This window comes from Lingula anatina, chromosome 6 (genome assembly GCF_051362555.1).
Source record: "Lingula anatina isolate TDL-2025a chromosome 6, LinAna3.0, whole genome shotgun sequence".
In the NCBI taxonomy this organism is placed as follows: Eukaryota; Metazoa; Brachiopoda; class Lingulata; order Lingulida; family Lingulidae; genus Lingula; species Lingula anatina.
The window spans coordinates 17130900-17151281 of NC_141772.1; the positions used below are offsets into that span (position 1 = coordinate 17130900).

The window sequence follows — 20382 nt, forward strand, 5'->3', positions numbered from 1 at the left end:
TTCAATCTTAAGATGTCTAAAAACAATAAGGAAGAAACAGAACTGAAATGACTTGTTCTAAAAACATATGAGCAGAATGTTCTATTAATGCAAGTCCTTTTATGAAATTATGTCCTACCAATTAGGTTTAGGAATCACTAGTAATCTTTCTTTTATTACAATATTTATATACCTTCCTAGGGATAGTTGCAGTTAATATGCCTAACCAGCTTTGGTTATTAGTATCTGGAGACTTCATTTCATCATCATGTGCTTCAAATGGTCTTCTCCTTTGGTGCTCATAGAAAACATTTAGAATAACCTGCCCACATAATTGATTGTAAAGATGTTTTGATAGACCATTAACAGCCATTTTCCCCTGAATATTTGGAAGTATTTTTATTAATTTTGTGTGATGCTGGTGTGTGAGTTACAATTAATGGTTATGCCCAAAGTAATCAATTTGGTATGCAAGTTGTTTTTGATAAGAATGGAAGTTTCTGTGCTACAGTGCTGAGGACAGTCTCATTTCTGCCTCTGCTGCTGGCACCACCATTACATCTCCATAACTGACCACTCTGTGACACTTGAAGTTGTGAATAAAGTGCATCAAGACATTTCAACAGACATTCTCTGAGAAACATGTAATTAGTTGCCCACTTTTGCCCCAACCATGATTATTTGAAATAGAAGTTGTCTGAATAATGGCAGCATATATTCCAGTGGCAGTTTCATTGAATGTAAATGACAGAATTCTAATTAAGGAATGGCCAAAACAACCACTTCCTTGATGGTTGGTCTGAAATAAAGCCAGGCAAATTATACATGTAGGTGTGCTGTAAGGCCCAGCTCCCATTTCTCAATTACTGGGAAGGCTTCTGGTCACAAAAAAATGGCAGATGCAGCCTCCACAAAAAAAATTATGCTGATGAGATGAGACATACATGCAGAGAGGTTCATAAAAGCATCTTTGATGTAATCTTTACTGCCATATAATTTTTATCCTAGATTTGTCAGTGTGTGCCCTAGGAAAAATTTCTGTAAGTTATCAGAAGATGTTTTTTATTATTATTGTTACAGTAGTTGTAGGATGGGATGACAGGCAGTGCACTGAGAATAATTATGTTTGCAGTGTCTGAGTCAAGCCTACAATGTACCTAGCTATTTGATGAGGATAATCTATCTTTATAAACAACCACTCTCAGACACTGATGAATTAAAGCATCAAACAGAGCAAGTTGCTCACAATGGCCATATGCAGTAAGAGCCAATTTGCAAAATGTGTTTTGGTGGTCATTTTGCAACACGTCATCAAAGCTTAAAACAATGCACAGCTGGGTTCAACAAAGCAATTATTGGTTTCACTAAAAAACTACATTTTTACTACAATACTAAATTCCAATGAGTATGCTTATCTATCTTCAAGACATCTGCATAAGCTAATCAGGTAATCAACATTTTCGTAATTAATGATCTTAGAGTGCATTTCTCTACGAGAATGCATTAACCAATCAGCTGTGTGCCTGGCACACTTTAGTGTCAGGTGTGATTTTTTTTTGTTTTAAACATCTTTATTCTCAAGAGAGTTAAATATTGTTGCAGTATAATTGAAGGTGGCAATTCGCCTAGGCATTACATGCTCACCAGGTATGACTTAGTTTCCAGCAGTATACAAATATGAATTTCAAATCTTTTTAAATGCAGATAGTATACCTTTAAATATGCAACACATCAGAGGCAAACTTGTGGTAGGATTGTCTGAAAAATATGGTTGCTCACTGGAGGCAGCCTCCTGATTGGTTGTGTCAAACCAAGGTCAAATTTCAGTTTACATGGGTGCCACTAGTTTCTCGTTTTAATCCAGGATCAGGAATACCAGACTATAATGTGTATACAGCCAAGGGTGATATGGAGAAGATGCCATACCACTGACCCTGATAAGTGCCCTAAGTATGTCTTTCAAACAAATATATTTAATGTGTTTTGAGGTTGTAGCTTTATGGCATGTCATCAAAACATCACAGCTTACTGCCTGGAAGGTGCCTGATTAGAAAAATCAATTTTAATATCAAAATGGAGAAGGATTGAAGGAAAGCCCAGAACATTAATATCACATTAATGTACTTTTTGTATGTTCATTCAGATCAAATTCGAATGAATATTTGGAAAACTGGCCCTGTGTATTAAATTTTCTCTAGCAGAGTTGTTGAATCCCTTGAATGATAGCTACATGTATAAGGTATATACAGCTTTTTTATGAAGCATAACAAATGGCAAAAAGATTGTTCCATGCTCAAACTGATATATAGCAGTATAGAAATAATACAGTAAAGTTGCTGGATATGGCCTTTAAACTAGAATCCTAGGTTAAGATAAGGACTACCTCCCTTTCCTTCCCATTTTGCCATCAATTTACTGTAGTTCATCTTCTTCCAGCTAGGCTGATGACTCCAATACAGGAATGCTGCTTGCATGCCAGCTATCAATAAGGCATCCATTATTCAGCTTAATTAACTTCACAGTGTTATCAGTGGTCTGGGCTGACAGCATGGGAAATGACAGGATTAAGAAAACACATTCAAACCTGAACTGAGTTTTAATTATTTCATTGAACCATTAAAAGAGTTTTTGTAATCTGTTGTTAGTTGGATAAAAGGTTTACGAATAATGACCAGAATAGGAATGTACAGGAGAAAGTCAAATATAGTCTCATTGGATACTTTTCTGTACAGAAACACTAATGGCATTTTATATGAATTAACAACATACTTGACTTGATGATTAGCTTCTGTGTGCACATTCACTCAGGAGTCCTCACCATGCAGGAAAAGACTTACCGGTAGTTGACAGTTACCACTTTTATGTCTCACAGAAGATGGTTGTTTTGTGAAGAGCTGGTTGTGACAATTATTAGGTTAGTAGTGACTGACTCAACAAGTACATTCATGGTCAGCACTACTGAAGTAAGCATATTGTATTAGTAGTGACAGGCTCAACAAGCACAATCTTGATCAGTACTACTGAAGTCAGTATTTCATTACAGGATTGGTCTAGATCATTTGTTTGGTGATAGTAAGGCACTGCATTTCTATTATCCTTTTCTGTTAATTGTGAAAAACTAGTGGCATGGATGATGAACAACATTACATGGCAAGATGATGTGGAAAAAGCTCAGAGGTCCCATTTCCATAGACATTGTCGGTCTATGTGGATCCACTCATCTCTGCAGGGACTTTCACTAAGTACAATCAGCTTAACTGAACGACATACCTCCTCTTCTTTCCAATCTACTTGTATAATCAACCAGGTTTTCTTTATACTACCTAATTCTAGGAGGAGGCTTGGCATTAAGTTAAGCTGATTGCAGTCAGCAAGAGTCTCCACAGAGTATGTTCAATCCACGTAAACTGATGGTGTCTATGGGAATGGGGCGGTAGACATGCTTATGAAAGATCTAAGACAAAATTCATTTATTGTCAAAAAAAAAGAGGAATTTTGTGTCCCATAACAAAGCAGACATATCATAGATTTAGTTCAGTGAGACCAGGTTGTTGTTTTATTTCACTGATAAGACGGGGTGTTGGGACGCGGCCCAGCCCACCTCAGTTTTGGGGAGAGGGGGCTAATCATTTCACAGTCCTTCTTTATGGACCTGCTGAAATAGTTCATGATATTACATTTCAGTCACACCATTAACTTCACATGGTTTCTTGTTCATGAGTTTCCATTTCAGGTGGTTGTATTTCTCATTGCCATTATTAAATTTTTCATCGTCATTTTTTTTTCATTGTTGTTCCAGATGCTGACTGAGCGTTTTAACATCAATGTTCCCCATAGGTTCAAAGTTCACAACTACATGTCTCCCACCTTCTGTGATCACTGTGGCTCACTGTTGGTGGGGCTCTTCAGGCAGGGACTCAAATGTGAAAGTAAGTCGACAGAAAGGGCAAATGTGGTCAATGGAAAAAGGAAAGTATTTAAATCTGAAAATGAAAGTAAGTCAAAAGAAAAATGAAAATAAGTCATTATAAAATGAAACTGTGTACTTGTATAACTAGTTATACAAGTAATTCATAGTGGGGTAAATTGACATTCAAGTGTTGAGTTATTAGAATGGGAAAGTTTGAAGCCCTGTTGATATAATAATTTCTTATACTTGTGACATCATTGACCAATCCAAATAGAATATTTATTTACCATTTGTTTTTTTATTAACTTTTATTCCCCTTACTTGCAGCTTGTGGTACTAATTGTCACAAGAAATGTCAAAAGTTGATAGCAAACTTGTGCGGTGTCAATCAGAAGATGTTGGCTGAGGCCCTGAAGCAGGTGAAGCCAGGAGCCTCCACTAAATCAGTCAGCAGCTCCGCACAGGACCAGGTACGACAGCTGACCTAGTTGATCAGTACACACATGCAAAGCATACATATACTTCCTTGTATAATATTTACATTTACCAGTTTAATTAAGTATGGGCTCTTAAATATAGCTCTAAAACACAAGGCAATATTGCTTGATATTCTGCAATCAGTATGAAGGAAAATAACAGGGCAATCCCCAATTTATCCATATTAACTGTGCTAGCCGACAAAAGAAAGTATCAAACCTCTATTCCAACCCTCAATCTTTTCAATGGGGAAAATGTGATTTTTCATATATAATTTTTAATTGTAATTTTACTTCGTAAGATAAAAAAATGTCTGTTGAGTGTTAGCAACTAAATCAAAAAGTAATCTACCTTATAGTTTTATTCTGCACATTTAAAACTCAGTAATTGCTGTGTAGGAATATATTTTAATCATTCTCAATTTGTATATCTGAAAGATTGTTAATTTTCCCCATGGAAATATCTGGTCACTTCTGTTATTGACCTATATTTGCCATTGATGTGCATTAAATACCCAAATTTGAGACCATGCATGCACAATGCACTGATGGAAGTATTCCAGATTTATGTGGAAAGAAAGATATTTGGGTGATATATTTCTGCCCCCTGATCTTTTGTATAGAGCTGCATGCCTTCAGTACTTGCATTTTCTGGAATATTTTTAAATGTCTACTTTCATTTCTATATATGTTTAGACTTTTCTTTATTTCTTAAGAAAGTGAAAAATATTTGAATAGAACTCTGTCCTTCTTCTTTTATTCTGAGGTATTCTCTTTTTTTCCCTTGCTTTGATAGTCAACAAAAAATCATAAGACTACCTCAACTACGGTAGGTGAATATGATTATTTTAAAACACATCATACGCCATGGCACACTGCTGACCTTGTGTTGCTTTTTTTTTTTTTTTTTTTTTTTTTTTTTTTTTTTTTTTTTTTTTTGTAGAGGATGAAAATTTAAGACATATGATTTTATTTGTATAATATTTCATATGTATTCAAAAATGGTTAGATGAAGCATTTCATGTTAAGTTTATGAAAGGCCTTTTTGTATCTCATTGGCTTTTGCTGGGCTTATCACTAATTCATTAATACCTTGTCATTGGTAATTAGGTAGGACTGTTTGGTTAAGGAGGAAATATGGAATGACATCACATATTTATTTTTATTATTTTTTAACATTAATTTTTTAAAGATTACTAATTGAAGTAAATACTTGGCATTGGAGCTGGGTTTGGTTTCAGTTGCATGGTGTACAGAATATAGTGGAAGTTGTACTATCTCTTTTTATTAAGTTGTTAAAGTTTATGCACATCACAGTCAGAATTTCAGCTTAAGTTGTATCTGGATATAAAAAGTCTTTTATGTAGTTAAATTTTTCTTTTATTTGATTGTGAATGTCATATGTTGGTAGTTGTCATGCTAGACATCAAGTATTAAAATGTCTAAAATATGATCCCAGATATCAACAGAGAGCACAGTGGGCCGGCTGATTAAGAATGTTTAAGTGCATTCCTAACTCAACTTTTATTAAGGATATCATATTCATAAAATGGTTTTAGTTGGGCCATTCCTGTTTAGGATCTACATGTCATGTCTCCACTCCACTTGGACCGGCCTATCTCAGTATGCCATCTGGCCTTGGTTAGCTCACCATATGCACCAAATCCAATTAGATTTCCTTTATATGAGTTAATTGTAATTAGATGACCTTCTTGGATGGGTGGCACTGAGCTTGGTGGACTCAACTTCAATGGGAACACAACATCACAGTGGCAAAGATGATATGGTACTTGTGGACAATGATAACCAAAGTGGTCAGTTGGACTTGTCCACTTGTATGACAACAGCCTTACTAATTGGACTTGCTCTTTTTTCGTTGGTTTACATCAAATTAGAGTATATGTATACTGAAGTACTGTTATTTAACTTTAATATTTTTTCATAGTTAATAAGATAATATTCATAATTTAAACTTTAATATCACTAATTGATTGGAGCAAGACAAATGGGAAAATGTTTTGTGTTAAAAAATGCTTATTATATTATAAATATACAGAGCCTTAGCAATTGAAACTGATGGCCATATGCACGAAAGGAAATGTCTCTGTCTTTGTGTATCTTAGTCTCTGTTTTCACAAAATATTCCATGTCTTCTGTTATGTGTAATGTGTTGTTACCCCAGTCAGTTAGCAGCAAGGACATCCAGTACACTCCATATCACACGTCACTGCATGAACTGTATTGTAATGCACAGCTTGGTCTTTATTTTTCTCTGGCACAGAAATCTTCCGAAGATTCCGATGATGATAATTATGCTTATGAATCTATCTGGGAACCGCCACCTGGTGTGCAGGGAGAGGATGGCCTTCCTCCTCCGCGGCCACCACCACCATCAAAGCCAGAGAAGAAGTTTTCACCCACAGACTTTGTGTTCCTTAAAGTGCTGGGCAAGGGGAGCTTTGGCAAGGTAAGCATGGACTCTGCACACTGCTGGGTTTTGCAGTGGGAGGGGTAGGGAGAAATAGCTGTGAGGAACATGCATGCATTCAAAATAAATTTGAAGGAGGGAGTTGGATCAGGAGACCCCTGACCCTCCCCCCACCCCCAACTCAACCCCCTTTTGTCATTGAAGTCACTGCACAGAGGTGCCATCACACCCCCAGTATTCCAATCTCTAGCTTGCTATTTATAAACAAGATTGTTTTTACCATTTGGGTTCATTTCTGTCATAAATTAATGGAAAACTTCATCTGAAAATCTTTTGTTCCCCCCCCCCCCCCAAAAAAAAAAAAAAAATGACAAAAAGTAAAGACTTTAGGAACAGGGTTAAAATATGGTTTAATCAAAGAGTGACAGAATGTCAGCCACAGTTTCCATAAAAAGTTGCTTGCTCTGACTTGCATAAAGATAGCCTCCATATCTGGCTTATATTTTCAAAGATTTCCACAAAATGAATTTTATTTTCATCCTCTGTCTCTGTAGGTGATGTTAGCTGAGTTGAAGGGGACAAAACAGTATTATGCTGTCAAGGCACTGAAGAAGGACGTTGTTTTGATGGATGATGATGTGGAGTGTACAATGATTGAACGGCGCGTCCTGGCAGCTGGGAGTCAGCACCCCTTCCTAACACACTTACACAGTACATTCCAGTCAAAGGTAGGTGATACAGGTGTAAAAAAAGTAAATTGTTTGAAAAATATAGCATTTCTTCATGTGTAAGGCATGTTTATCAACTTTTACTGTTTCAGCTTTTTACTAAATCTTATTTTCCATATATATACAAGATATAATGGAAAATCTTTTCATTGACATTTATATAAATTAAGGTAGATGCAGAGATATATGTCAATATTTGATTAATCTGTATGTACAACTCAATATAACACAGGGTTCTTTACAATTTTTATGTACAGACACAGATGTGTCTGTACATATAGCCATCATCTGCGTCTGTCGTCGCCGTCGTCGCCGTCCTTGCCGTCGTGCACTTTTACCGATAACACGATAAGTGGAAAACTGTTTTTTATTTCAGCTTGAAACTTACAGAATTGATGAATATTCATAATACGCAGGTCAAGTTCGAAAATCAGCATGATCGGGTGACTTGTAGGGAAGTTATGCCATTTTTTCACTTTTTTCAGCATATATGCAGCACCGATAACACGATAAGTGGAAAACCATTTTACTTTTTGGCCTGAAACTTACAAAACTGATGAATATTCATAATCCGCAGGTCAAGTTCGAAAATCAGCATGATCGGGCCATTTTTAGGGGAGTTATGCTATTTTTTCACTTTTTTCAACATATATGCAGCACTGATAACACAATATAAGAAAAACAGATAGGCCAATTGTCATTATACTTACAGGAGTGGTCAATCTTACTAAAACGCAGGTTGAGTTCCAAAATCAGCATAATCAGGCCATTATTTTAGAAGTTATGCTGTTTTTTCACATTTCCTCAGATTCAATTGTTAGGCATGTTAACAGTGTCATTATTGAACTAATAAGATACGTAAAAGTGTTTGTTTGACATTTCCTGCATCTTTATGACATTGTTAGTTGATTTTGTAAAAATGATGGTAAACTTGATATCGTGTATTGTGTAATAAAGTGTCAAAAATGGAAATAAACTCATATCATTGCAGTTTGTCAGATTCAATCATCTACTCTCTTCAGAATCTCAGAATGGAGGAAATTGGACATTTAACACTGTTCTATTGATATTTTTCCCATCTCATCAATTTTCTTAGTTGGTCATATACAAATGGTAGTAAACTGTTTATTTTGTTTTATGTTAAAAAAGTGTTTTAAAAATGGAAGAAAACCCATTGCAGAACAGTGCTGTCATGTTTCAGCATATATGCAGCACCGATAACACGATAAGTGGAAAACCATTTTACCTTTTGCCTTGAAACTTACAGAACTGCTGAATATTCATAATAGGCAGGTCAAGTTCGAAAATCAGCATGATGGGGTCATTTTTAGGGAAGTTATGCTGTTTTTCACTTTTTTCAGCATATATGCAACACTGATAACATAAGTTAAAATTCATTTTACCTTTTGGCTTGAAACTTGCAGAACTAATGAATATTCATATTACGCAGGTCAAGTTCGAAAAGCAGCATGATCAGGTCATTTTCAGGGTAGTTATGCTGTTTTTTCACTTTTTTCAGCATATATGCAGCACCGATAACACGATAAGTGGCAAACGATTTTACCTTTTAGTTTCAAACTTACAGAACTGATGAATATTCATAATACGCAGGTCAAGTTTGAAAATCAGCATGATCGGGTCATTTTTAGGGAAGTTATGCTGTTTTTCACTTTTTTCAGCATATATGCAACACTGATAACATGATAAGTGGAAAACCATTTTACCTTTTGGCTTGAAACTTGCAGAACAAATGTATATTTATAATACGCAGGTCAAGTTTGAAAATCAGCATGTTCGGGTCATTTTTAGGGAAGTAATGCTGTTTTTTCACTTTTTTCAGCATGTATGCAACACCTATAACACATTTGTGCTATATGATGGTACTGTAGGAATGGGTGATCACTAATTAAATTAAGGTCTATAAAGTCACTTGCCTACTCATTAATTTTCAATTGGCCATTAAATGAGATTACATAAAACACTCCTTGAGATTTCCCTGTAAAGTCCCATAGGTTTAGCTCTCTTAACTGTGTCACAAAATTAGGATTTGGTGATAATTGTGCAGATAAATGGTGTTTAACATTGCAAATAAATTTACAACAAAAAAAAAATGTGTTATGCCAACATGCTATAGATGAATAACAGTGCTTTATTTTTCTCAAACTTGGTGGGGTTATTAATATCAAGTTAATACAGCTAGATTGAAAGTTTGAATAGCAGCTTTATTGGAAATTTTTACGTTTTATTTAAAAATTTTTTTAAATTATTTTTCAAACACTAGAAATCCTCTAGATGTGATTTTTAACTCCCATCCACCAGAAGTGCTGTGCATTTTCTGTATTTTTGTATATAATTGTTATTTCTTCAGATTTAATTCTTGGGCATGTTAACAGTCTCATTATGTAACTAATAAGATATGTAAAAGTGTTGTTTTGACATTTTCTGCTTCTTAACAATATTGTTAGTTGATTATATAAAAATGACGGTAAACCTGTTATTGTGCATTGTGTAATAAAGTTTCATAAATGGAAAGGAACTCATCATTGCAGTTTGTCAGATTTAATCATTCACTATGTTCAGCATCTGCAAATGGAGCAAATTGGACATTGAAAATTGTTCTATTGATATTTTTCTTATGTCAACAATTTTCCTAGTTGAACATTTAAAAATGACAGTTTATTGATTATTTTGTTTTAAAAAAGGTGTTGAAAATGGAAAGAAAATCATTTCAGTACAGTTATCTCTTGTTTACATTTTGGCATTTTGAAAGTGTGACTCTGAACTTCCATGGCCTTGAAGACCTTCCCAAATCACATTTTCTGAATATTCATGATACTTTTATTTTTTTATAAAAAAATTGATGGTCAATATGCTGTTAAGTATTATGTTTTATTGCATGAAAGTTGAAGAAAACCCTATTTTGGACACTGCTGCCAGGATAGCGATTAAGGGAAAACCATGTTACTTATGATAATCAACCTTACTGAAAAGACTGAAGTGCAGCTTGTGTTGGAAAACCATTGTAATTGTTTTCTGTTTTGAAAGCAATGCAGTAGAGTGCTATTTGGTGCAATAAATGTATATGGATAGTAGGCAATTATTTCAGGGTTATAAAGTAATTTGCTTAATTAATTTTCAAGTTATTTCAGGGTTATAAAATAATTTGCTTAATTAATTTTCAAGTGGCCATTAAATGAGATTACATAAACACACATTGAGATTTCATTGTAAAGTCCCATAGGTTTATCTCTCTTAACTGTGTCACATAATTAGGAATCGATGATTATTATGCAGGTAAATGTTATTTAATATTGAAAATAAGTTTACAAAAAAAATTTTGTGTAACGCTTACATTAATGCTAAAGATGAATAACAGTGCCTTATTATTCTCAAACTCAATAGGGTTATTCATATCATGTTAGTAATTGTACAGCTAGATTAAAAGTTTGAATAGCAGCTTTATTGGTATTATTTGTTATGTTTTATTTTACATTTTCTTTTAATTTTTTTTTTCAAACACTAGCATCTTCAAGATGACACTTTCAACTGTCATCCACCAGAAGCGCTGTGTATTTTGTTTTTCCACATTAGCAGTTGTGCTGGTTTTTATGTCTTTAAACATTGTGTAATATTATTTTATGCACTGTCATCATTTTTCACATATAGGGATTTTCATTATGGGAATTTGAACTCTCACATATGGTCCTGAAACTGTAATCTTATTGACCATGTTATTCTGTTGTATATATTTTTGAAATTTTTATCTTTTACCTACTGGCATTTTCAGTGTGGGACTTATAACTCCAAAGGGTATGTAACAGTTCACTTTTATTGATACTACCTGTTGTGCAATATTTGCAACTTGACTTTACAGTTAAAGGGATAATAACTGTTCTTTTTTGGCAAATAATTTTTTTTCTAAAAAGTTTTTTTTTTTTGTTAAAATCTCTTAAGAAATTATTACAAAGTATAGCCACCTATGGAGGTCACATGGTCTGATGACAAGTTCAGATATCAGAATAATAGCTATGACTGCCCTTTTTGTGGTAAAACAAAATATATTATATTTCTGTGACTTGTTTACACTGTTTAAACTGAAGTTGGATGATTCATATCATGGTTATGCAGCTAGACTGAATGGCAGCTTTAGTGGAATATTTTTTGTAATTTTTTCTTTAATTTTTAATTTTTCAAACTGGCATTTTCAAGATGTGACTTATCACTCCCATCCACCAGGAGCCCTGTACTGTAACTTTGTAACACTTTCTGTATTTTTTTAACTTACAAGTATGATTATATATATATATATATATATATATATATATATATATATATATATATATATATATATATATATTTTTTTTTTTTTTTTTTTTTTTTTTTTTTTTTTAATTGAGTTTAAGCAATGAGTTTAAGAAATTTTCACTTTATCTCATTCTGGCATTTCCAAAGTTTAACTCTTATCAGCCTCAAGCCTTAGGGACTATTTCCAGACCCTATCACGCTAACTGTGGATCGATGTATCTCCAAGGGAATTCTCGCTAAATTGCAATCAATGTAAGTGGCTTAGCTGTCTGTCACGCCTACTGAAACTGGCATGCCAGAATCCTAAGCCGCTTAAACTGAAAGCAATTTAGTGAGAAACCCCTTGGAGCTGGATTGATCCTGTTAGATTGATCTAGGTATGGGAACTCGGTCTAATGCTTGTTACACATTTTACTTTCATCCTAATTCAATGTTATGCACAATTAGAATTTGATGTTGGCTATGCAGTTACAGTAAGCATAATACATTAATGCATCAAAATTGACAGTATCCTATTTCCTGCGCTTTTTTTTTCTGTTTTTTGTCTGTACATTTGACAGCTTTGCTGCCTTGTTTTATTTTTTTATTTGATTGTTCATAATTATGTGAATATAAGTATAATGTTGCTTTGCAATGAATTATAATGCTGTTGGACAAAGCTTTAACCAGGTATACATGCAACGCTCTGTAGTCAAGTTTGCTGTATATTTGAATAATTAATTGCACATAAATTGCATGAAAAGAGGCATTATACTGTTAGAATCGAAAATAAGTTAGAATTCAATATGTTCTTTTGAATTTCAGAGTCACTTATTCTTTGTAATGGAGTTTCTAAATGGAGGAGATCTGATGTTTCACATCCAGGCCGCTGGGAGATTTGACACAGAAAGAGCTAGGTAAGGGTGAAGTGAGGGTGTGAGGGTACACAGCCACTGATTGCCAGGAGTAGAAGTAGCACAATGATAATATGATACAATGTACTAGTACATGTATAGATCACACACAAAGACTTAACTACGTGTGAAATATAGCTAGGCCCTGCTTGTAGAAGTCTTTACATCTACAGGCCCCACTCTGGTTTACATGCATAGTGAGGCCCTGCCCTGTATCCTGCAACAAATATTCTGTCATTATTGAGGGCCCTCTTTCAGTAATGGATTCTTGGTATTGAACACTGTCTTGGTCCTCTTCAGGTTTTATGCTGCAGAAATTCTCTGTGGCCTCCAGTTCATCCACAGATGTGGTACAGTGTACAGAGATCTCAAGCTGGACAATGTCCTACTGGACAAAGATGGACACGTGAAGATTGCGGACTTTGGCATGTGCAAGGAAAATATCTCTCCAGACAATAAGGCATCCACTTTCTGTGGCACTCCAGACTACATTGCTCCCGAGGTATTTCTGTTGATAGAGTGTAGAGTTTCAGCTTCTTTAATGGACAGGAAGACCTCTCCACATGTACATTGTAGAGAGAGATTCCTGTCTCTGCCCACACTTCATAGACAATATTATATAGTAAATAAAGGTGTTACTAGAAGTTTGAAAAAAGAAGTGTATAGAAATAAATGACAGTTCAAAGGAAATATTTCTTCTAATTTTTCCACTGATAAGTGTAATGTTCATTAGGCAATGACAACTTATTTATAAAGGAATTAATTTTAGATGATTTTGTGTTCTAAAAATCACCAGGAATGCACGGAGAATAGTTTACAAAAATAGTTTGGATGACTCATAATTGAACTCCATGGCTCTTCATAATTGTGTGTCTTTAAAAATTTTGAATTGTTGTCTATTTCAGATTCTGAAAGGACATCGGTACAATTACTCTGTGGATTGGTGGTCATTTGGTGTCCTGCTGTACGAGATGATGATTGGTCAGTCTCCTTTCCATGGAGATGATGAGGATGATCTGTTCCATTCCATTTGTCATGACACCCCACATTATCCACGCTGGCTGAACAAGGATGCTGCTTCATGTCTAAGCCTGGTATGTGGTTTGCCATGATCCATAGTTACTGAACATAATATTATAAAAAAATTCCTTCTTATAGAATACATGTACCAAGTGAACCACTGTCTTTTTACATCATAGTTATTTATTTAAATAACAAAAATACACTTAAAGGTTCTGACTAGATGCAAAACATACCATCATCACATTTCATTTCTGAAATAACTTGAATTATAAAGGGACAGTTAAGTAATATAGTCTTTAGGATCATAAGTGAAAGATTTCAATTTATTTTTCTCATGCAAAGTGGCTTTAAAAATTTCACAATAAGTTAACAATCAGAAAGTAGCGAGAGGTTGTAGTTAACAGTTAAATGGATAATTAAATTGTTACAGTACTGTTTTACAAAACTGGATCAATTATTTATTTCAGCTGTTTGAACGAGCGCCACAAGAAAGGCTTGGTATGCCTGCCTGCCCCAGAGGAGCAATCAGGGACCAGCCGTTCTTTAAAGTGATAGACTTTGACAAGCTGGAGAGACGACAGATAGACCCTCCTTTCAAACCTAAAGTGGTAAGCAGACTTTCTTTTTTTAGACACCACAATAATTATTGTAATAATTCATGAACTGAGAAATATGTTATGTAGCAGTAATATGTACAACAAGATCACAATACAGGTTGTTTGGCACTGTACACGTACTAGCTTGTATGCTAGCTTCTGTAGGTCATATCTTGCTAGTGTGAATTTAAATTTTACAAAGACAACTATTTTTCATATGTTATTGAGAAAATTACTTTCTCTGCAATGTACTCCATACAATGTACTGCAGGCTGTTTTTATGAAACTTAACTGAAAGATTGTGTGTGTTCAACCTTTGTTTTCTAGGAAAAAATGGAGAGCAACAACTGCTACTATGCCATTGTTCACATCTTTTTGTTTTATTTTTTCAGAAATCTGCTTCAGACGTAGGAAATTTTGATACAGATTTTACCATGGAAAGGGCATATTTCACGCCACCTGACAAAGAACTGCTTAAGACCATGAATCAAGAGGTCTTCAAGGGATTCAGTTTCACAAACCCTCTTCTGGCGTCTTGAAGAAAGTGTCACTTTTAGGAACTGTGTTATAAACTGTTATAGTTAAACTGGTATTTATTAATGTAGTTCTGATAGAACTATGGCTGTATTTCTTGAATTTGAAATTGAAATTGATGAGGAGCAGAGGAAGCAGTTTGATGATTAATTTAAGGTAATAAGAAGTATCTTGCCCCATGTAAACTCATACCTGTAGCATGTAGATTTTTACAAACTTTTCTTGTGTAGTGTTTATTGTGTCTTGTATGTGTTATAATAACTTTGTAATCTAAGATTATATTTTGAGAAGATTATCTTGACATCAAGTTATTGATAAAAAAAGTGGTAGCTTGACCAGAAAGTTAGTTTAATAAATTATGAAAACAGGTATTTAAGCAGCATCAGAGTGGGCATGTCTCTTTTCATCCTTGGACTCGAACATTTTTGACCCAGGATGAGCAGTAAATAATATATTGCATGTCTCTGTAGGGAATATGAAAATAATGGAAAAATACACAGGTGAATTGTGTAAAAAATAAGATTTATTGTTTTCTGCTTGTCTCAGATAAAATGCCCAGCCTGGTCAAAACTACAGTGAATATAAAATTAGCACTGGCACTGTATTGGTAAAAAGTTTTGACAGAAGTATAAACAGAAAGGACTTTTGTCATCAGAATGGGCATGAATCAGCCGTTCTTTTTAGATAGAGTGCATCATAAAGTTTGTAGTATTTATTATGAGATGCAGTTGAAGTGAATGGTGCAGGTGATCAGCATATACATTTTTCAGGTCTTCTGTGTATGAAGAGTGATGTGAATGCCATCATTGCCATGGGATCTGTTACTGTAGCACACAAGTAAAAACCAAGTTATAAAGACTTACTAATTTTACAACAGTTGCACCTATATTTATTAGCACAAACATTAAACTGACTATTAAGATAATTATAATATAGCTGATATTAAGATGAATAAGTGTTGAGAAATGTTTTATTGACTGTTTACAATATTACTTACTGACAAGAAAATTGTATCATATTTGATAGGGATATCTGTCAAGATAAACTGTATATCGTAATAATGTTAATTGTGTTTTACTATGTAATTATACTAGTACATTATATTGTTGAAATATATTTTATAATGATGTTTGAAATAGATATAACCATGAGATCGGTATTACAGAATATTGTGTTGGTGCGATGGATATGTGCAGCCAGCTTCATGCAGTGTGCTTTATAAGTGAATATTTTGGGTGCCTACTCGTACCAAAGTCACATTCAAGTGGTGAAAACTATCAGATTTTATGAAAGAAAATGTGCAAGCATTATTATTGAAGTCAAAGCATGCAATGGTCTGACATTGAAGTAATAGGTGATGAGTGGCACTGTCAAGACTATTTAAAGTGAATGGTGACCATATGTACACATACTTATGTGCAGGGCCGCTAATGTTTCTTAGATTCCATATGTGTTAATTGTTTGTCATATTTTTACAGTAGAACTGTACCTATATATGTAAAAGAAAAGTCGCAAGTCAGAATTGCACTGAATATCTGTAGAACTGTATATATAGACTTACATGTAGATGTTTTACAATTGGCTTATTTTTTATCAACAAAAACCTACCAGTAGCAATTGCACTGGCATATATTTAGGATAAACTACTGAAAATGTAGCCTCTAACATGAAGATGCTGACATAAGAGGGAAAACCTACAAAATAAATGCAGGTTGTACTGGTATTTGAATAACTTTTTCACAAGAGCACAATCAGTAAATTACTGGAAGAAAAAAAAACTTCAGAGTTGTGATATGGAAATTGAGTGTTGAATGATATATACTTTGTTAATGTAAAATAGGAATGTTTTTATAATGTGTAATAACCTGAATTTGTCATTTAATTTACCAAAGGAAAGGACATTAATGCCAGTAGTACACTAAGCTCGCCTAGATTGTAAAAAGGTTCAATGTATTTCACCAGTTGAACTGCAAATAATAACTCTGCTCTTGTTGTATGTCATCTGCAGACACAATTTAGACCCAGGATGTTTTTGTTTAAACTGGCAATAACGCACTTGTATTCATAAGGTCCTTTCCATGAATGTGTCTCGTCTGTTAAATTGTTTTCTTATATTTACATATTTACAGATTATTTGAAAGAGAGCCCTCCCTAGTAGTAAACACAGCTTCATAAATTACACTTCAAACCACACTAAATCAATAATTTATATTATTGAGGAAAGTTAACATGTTGCTTATTTTTGTGTTACAAGGAATACTGGTATAAATAGTAACTAATTGATGTGAACTTAAAATAAAAACTAAAAATAAAAAATATTGAAATTTTATCTTTACCGGTGTTATATTTCTCATTTTTCATGACCAAGAATTTTATAGAATAGCTAACGAATATACCACGCGGAAAAAACGTCCACTCAATTACAGTTTGGCAAAATTTCATTTAATAATACAACGAGAAACATAAGACATGCATTTTAAACATAATTCGGTTGTTTTGTACTTTGAATTCAGGAGGGTTATGAGAAATGTGTTGTTCGGAAAAAATAATAATTGCAATATTGATGTCATTTACACCTTCCAAAGTTGCACCCATTTGGAGTTTTCTTCATTCATTCATTCATTCCATGACTTCAGAACTGAAGCGCAAGGTCTTTTAATCACTCTATTTTTCTCTTATTTCCGCTAAGATTTCTCGTCCCATCTTTCTTTCTGAATAGTATACCTTCATACATAAGAAATCCCGTTTTTTCGTACCCAGTACGTGCGCTGGCGCCTGTAATTTGACGTTCAGTAGTGTGCGAGGTGTGTTGCGGCGATTTTTTGCCCAATTTATGTACGTATACGTTTATTTTACACAATCGAACATCGTATGCTAGTAGAACTTTTACAGCCAGCGTATTCGCTTACGAGATATCTATGTTAATAATATGCACAATAATGACATGGAAGGCAGTGCATGTACATATGAAACTCTGGGAGCACTAAAGCCTAGATTACATTTGAAATGCGGTACCCGGACGGTGCACGTATACTGCCCGTAATACCCTTTTCGTACGGCGTCTGAACGGAGGTGGCCGTGCGAAATCGCACGGAATCTTACGGATTTAAGGCCGTGTAATGTAGGCATACTCGGCGTAGCCCGTAGCTCATTACGATTAATAAAACCGTATGATAAATTTCATCGCACGGCGTCCGTGTAAATGTAATCTATAGGTTTAAAATACACCTTCCAAGAATGTTAAAACTGGTATTGTTTAATCAAAAGCTGTAAATATTGACACGTTCCTGAATACTCGTAGACAAAGAGTTGGTGGAAGATTTTCCAATGTGTTGGTGAAAGAAGAAACAACAGTCACAGTACATGTACTAACACGTTCATATGGTGAAATCACAGATAAACGACCTATCTCACATCACAGTCCCTTTAAAAATTATACCCAAATATTGAAATAACTTGCTTAGCATGATATGCACCGTATAAATAAGAGTAAATCAGTTATACTCTAAGGGGAATATGTCTGTGAAGGGTACTTCAATTTGACAACCACACTCCTCGTAGATGTCATCTCATGAATATTTCATTGCGTGCTTTTTAGAATTGAAAACATCCTTTTGTTGTAGTAAATTATTGTATCGATCTTCACATGCTTTCACTTTCTCAATAAAGTAATCACTTCTCTGTATACTCTCCAAAAGATCTGCTTGCACAAGGCAGGTGTCTTGGAAACGTGACGCATGTTCCTTTGAGAGACTTCGGAAACTTCCGTCAGCAACCGAAAACAATCGAACATTCGCTACGCTGTCATCTTCTGTGACTCGGATGTTGTCGTCAAATAGAATGTGTTGCACAGACGTATCGTGGAGATTTATCCACAGAGGTTTTCCTTTGCTGTAATGATACCCATGGTTTTGCCAGTTGGCGAAATCGTCCACAAATGCGCGAATTCCCCCACCTTCGCTAAGTATTGAATAGATTTGATCCTCAGACGATAGAGTCACATCACATTCATTTCTTTGGCCTTTTAGCTCGAAGTTTTCACCATTTCGTAGTATAGCACCTGGTTTCGTATGCACCTTTAGCGGCAGTGGATGTGGGAAATCAGGGTGTAAACCGCCAGTGAAAAGTTTAATGCACTCCAAAACGTTTGCTGCATCCATGCCATAGGTTCGGAGGACCACGCAAAAATCTCTTCCTTGTGAGTAAAGAGTAGACAAGAGATTGAAGAAAGACGGGAGAAGATAGTGGTATCTCTTACCGTTCGTCCCATGCATGTAGAACGCAGCTTTGACGTTACTGTGTTTTCCATGCGTCCACTCCAAGAGACGGAGGTGCTTGTCGAAAAAAGTAGAAAATCGCCGACCTAGTTCAACCTGAGTGAAGTCACCTGTAGCTTGTCGCAGGAGAAGACGATCATATGGCACTTTAACGAGCTCCTTCTCTAGATATTTGTAGTACGTGACACAGTCCTCATTAGGGGGGTCCAGGGAAGGGGTGTCACTGACCCACGTCCACTCCCCTGTTTTGTCGTCTTCCTTCCCCCATGTGACGCCAGTTAGATAGGAATTCAAAGCCTGTTCTACATTGATGTTTGTGACGGAGTCCGCGACGAGAATAGTGTTCCGTAAATCGAAATGGAGCACCAGTTTCCTACTGTTATGTGCAGACATGAATTGCATTTAATTCAGAGGTAAACTAAGCGTGATACGACAGCGCATTCCCTTTCATAAAGCTTTCGTTTTCCTTTAACATGCTTGGTTACATGATTGAAACTCACTGTTGAGAACCCCAGAATCCCGATTTTACTGTTTCTTTCCTCGTTTCCTTTGCCCAGGCTTCTCAGGAACACAGGTCCACGTTAACAAACCGTGGCGCGTGGAGTGAATGTTCTACGTGCATATTGACCCACACGGAGGGGTTATTGATTTAAGGTTAGTTTACGGCTTATAGCCAAGGCCACTATTTGTCACACAAATATTACATTCCAAAGTGGAAGTGTGTCTCTCGCCGAGATGAGTGGGCTCTGAATTCCAGGGAATCTGCTCTGAGCATCCATCAGCAACACTTCATCAGCAACACTTCATAATATAGTTTTACTAGGCTAGCAACCCATGATTGAAAATTTTTGATTGATTGGCGAGGACTAGCTTTCCTGCGAATGATTCCCTTGCGCGTGCGTCATTCGACTTATACCTGTACAAAGGTTTTTACTGAGGGGGTTAATATGTTTTTCTAAGAGATCCTTGTATATGAGGGATCAATATGATCGAGCGAAATGTTTTGTGCGCTGGAAAGCATTTAATTCCTCGAGATTTAATATTTTACATCTGAATTAAAACTGTAATACCAACTGTAGTATTATGCTTATTTTCAGATTAGAATTTACAAGTGAACTGAAGAAATCCCATGGCCGGGTATCAAAAAGCGTGAAAAGTGACGAAGCAAACTACTCGCTACAGTGTGTGTGTGTGTGTATATGTGTGTGCGTGTGTGTGTGTGTTTGTTTGTTT

General features: G+C 35.1%; 2 protein-coding genes across 11 annotated transcripts in view; one reads left to right on the top strand and one right to left on the bottom strand.

Annotated features, from left to right (window-relative positions):
* Positions 1-17201, top strand: part of LOC106150721 (protein kinase C delta type) — a 54167-nt gene extending 36966 nt beyond the window's left edge. For 9 of the 10 annotated variants that reach the window (XM_087015470.1, XM_087015475.1, XM_087015467.1 and 6 more), the window contains 10 exons: positions 3779-3908; positions 4217-4359; positions 5162-5194; positions 6647-6832; positions 7348-7521; positions 12631-12722; positions 13020-13221; positions 13625-13813; positions 14210-14350; positions 14731-17201. In XM_087015470.1, coding sequence (XP_086871596.1) covers positions 3779-3908; positions 4217-4359; positions 5162-5194; positions 6647-6832; positions 7348-7521; positions 12631-12722; positions 13020-13221; positions 13625-13813; positions 14210-14350; positions 14731-14877 — 1437 coding nt within the window. In that variant the 3' untranslated portion in view covers positions 14878-17201. The remainder of the gene's footprint in view (positions 1-3778; positions 3909-4216; positions 4360-5161; positions 5195-6646; positions 6833-7347; positions 7522-12630; positions 12723-13019; positions 13222-13624; positions 13814-14209; positions 14351-14730) is intronic. The other variant, XM_087015476.1, reaches the window with a different exon arrangement.
* LOC106152277 (uncharacterized) lies at positions 16509-20049 on the bottom strand. Its single transcript, XM_013525794.3, has one exon. It carries the CDS (start codon positions 19549-19551, stop codon positions 18442-18444), a length of 1110 nt encoding a protein of 369 aa, XP_013381248.1. The 5' UTR covers positions 19552-20049; the 3' UTR covers positions 16509-18441.
* Between the last annotated feature and the right edge of the window lie 333 nt (positions 20050-20382).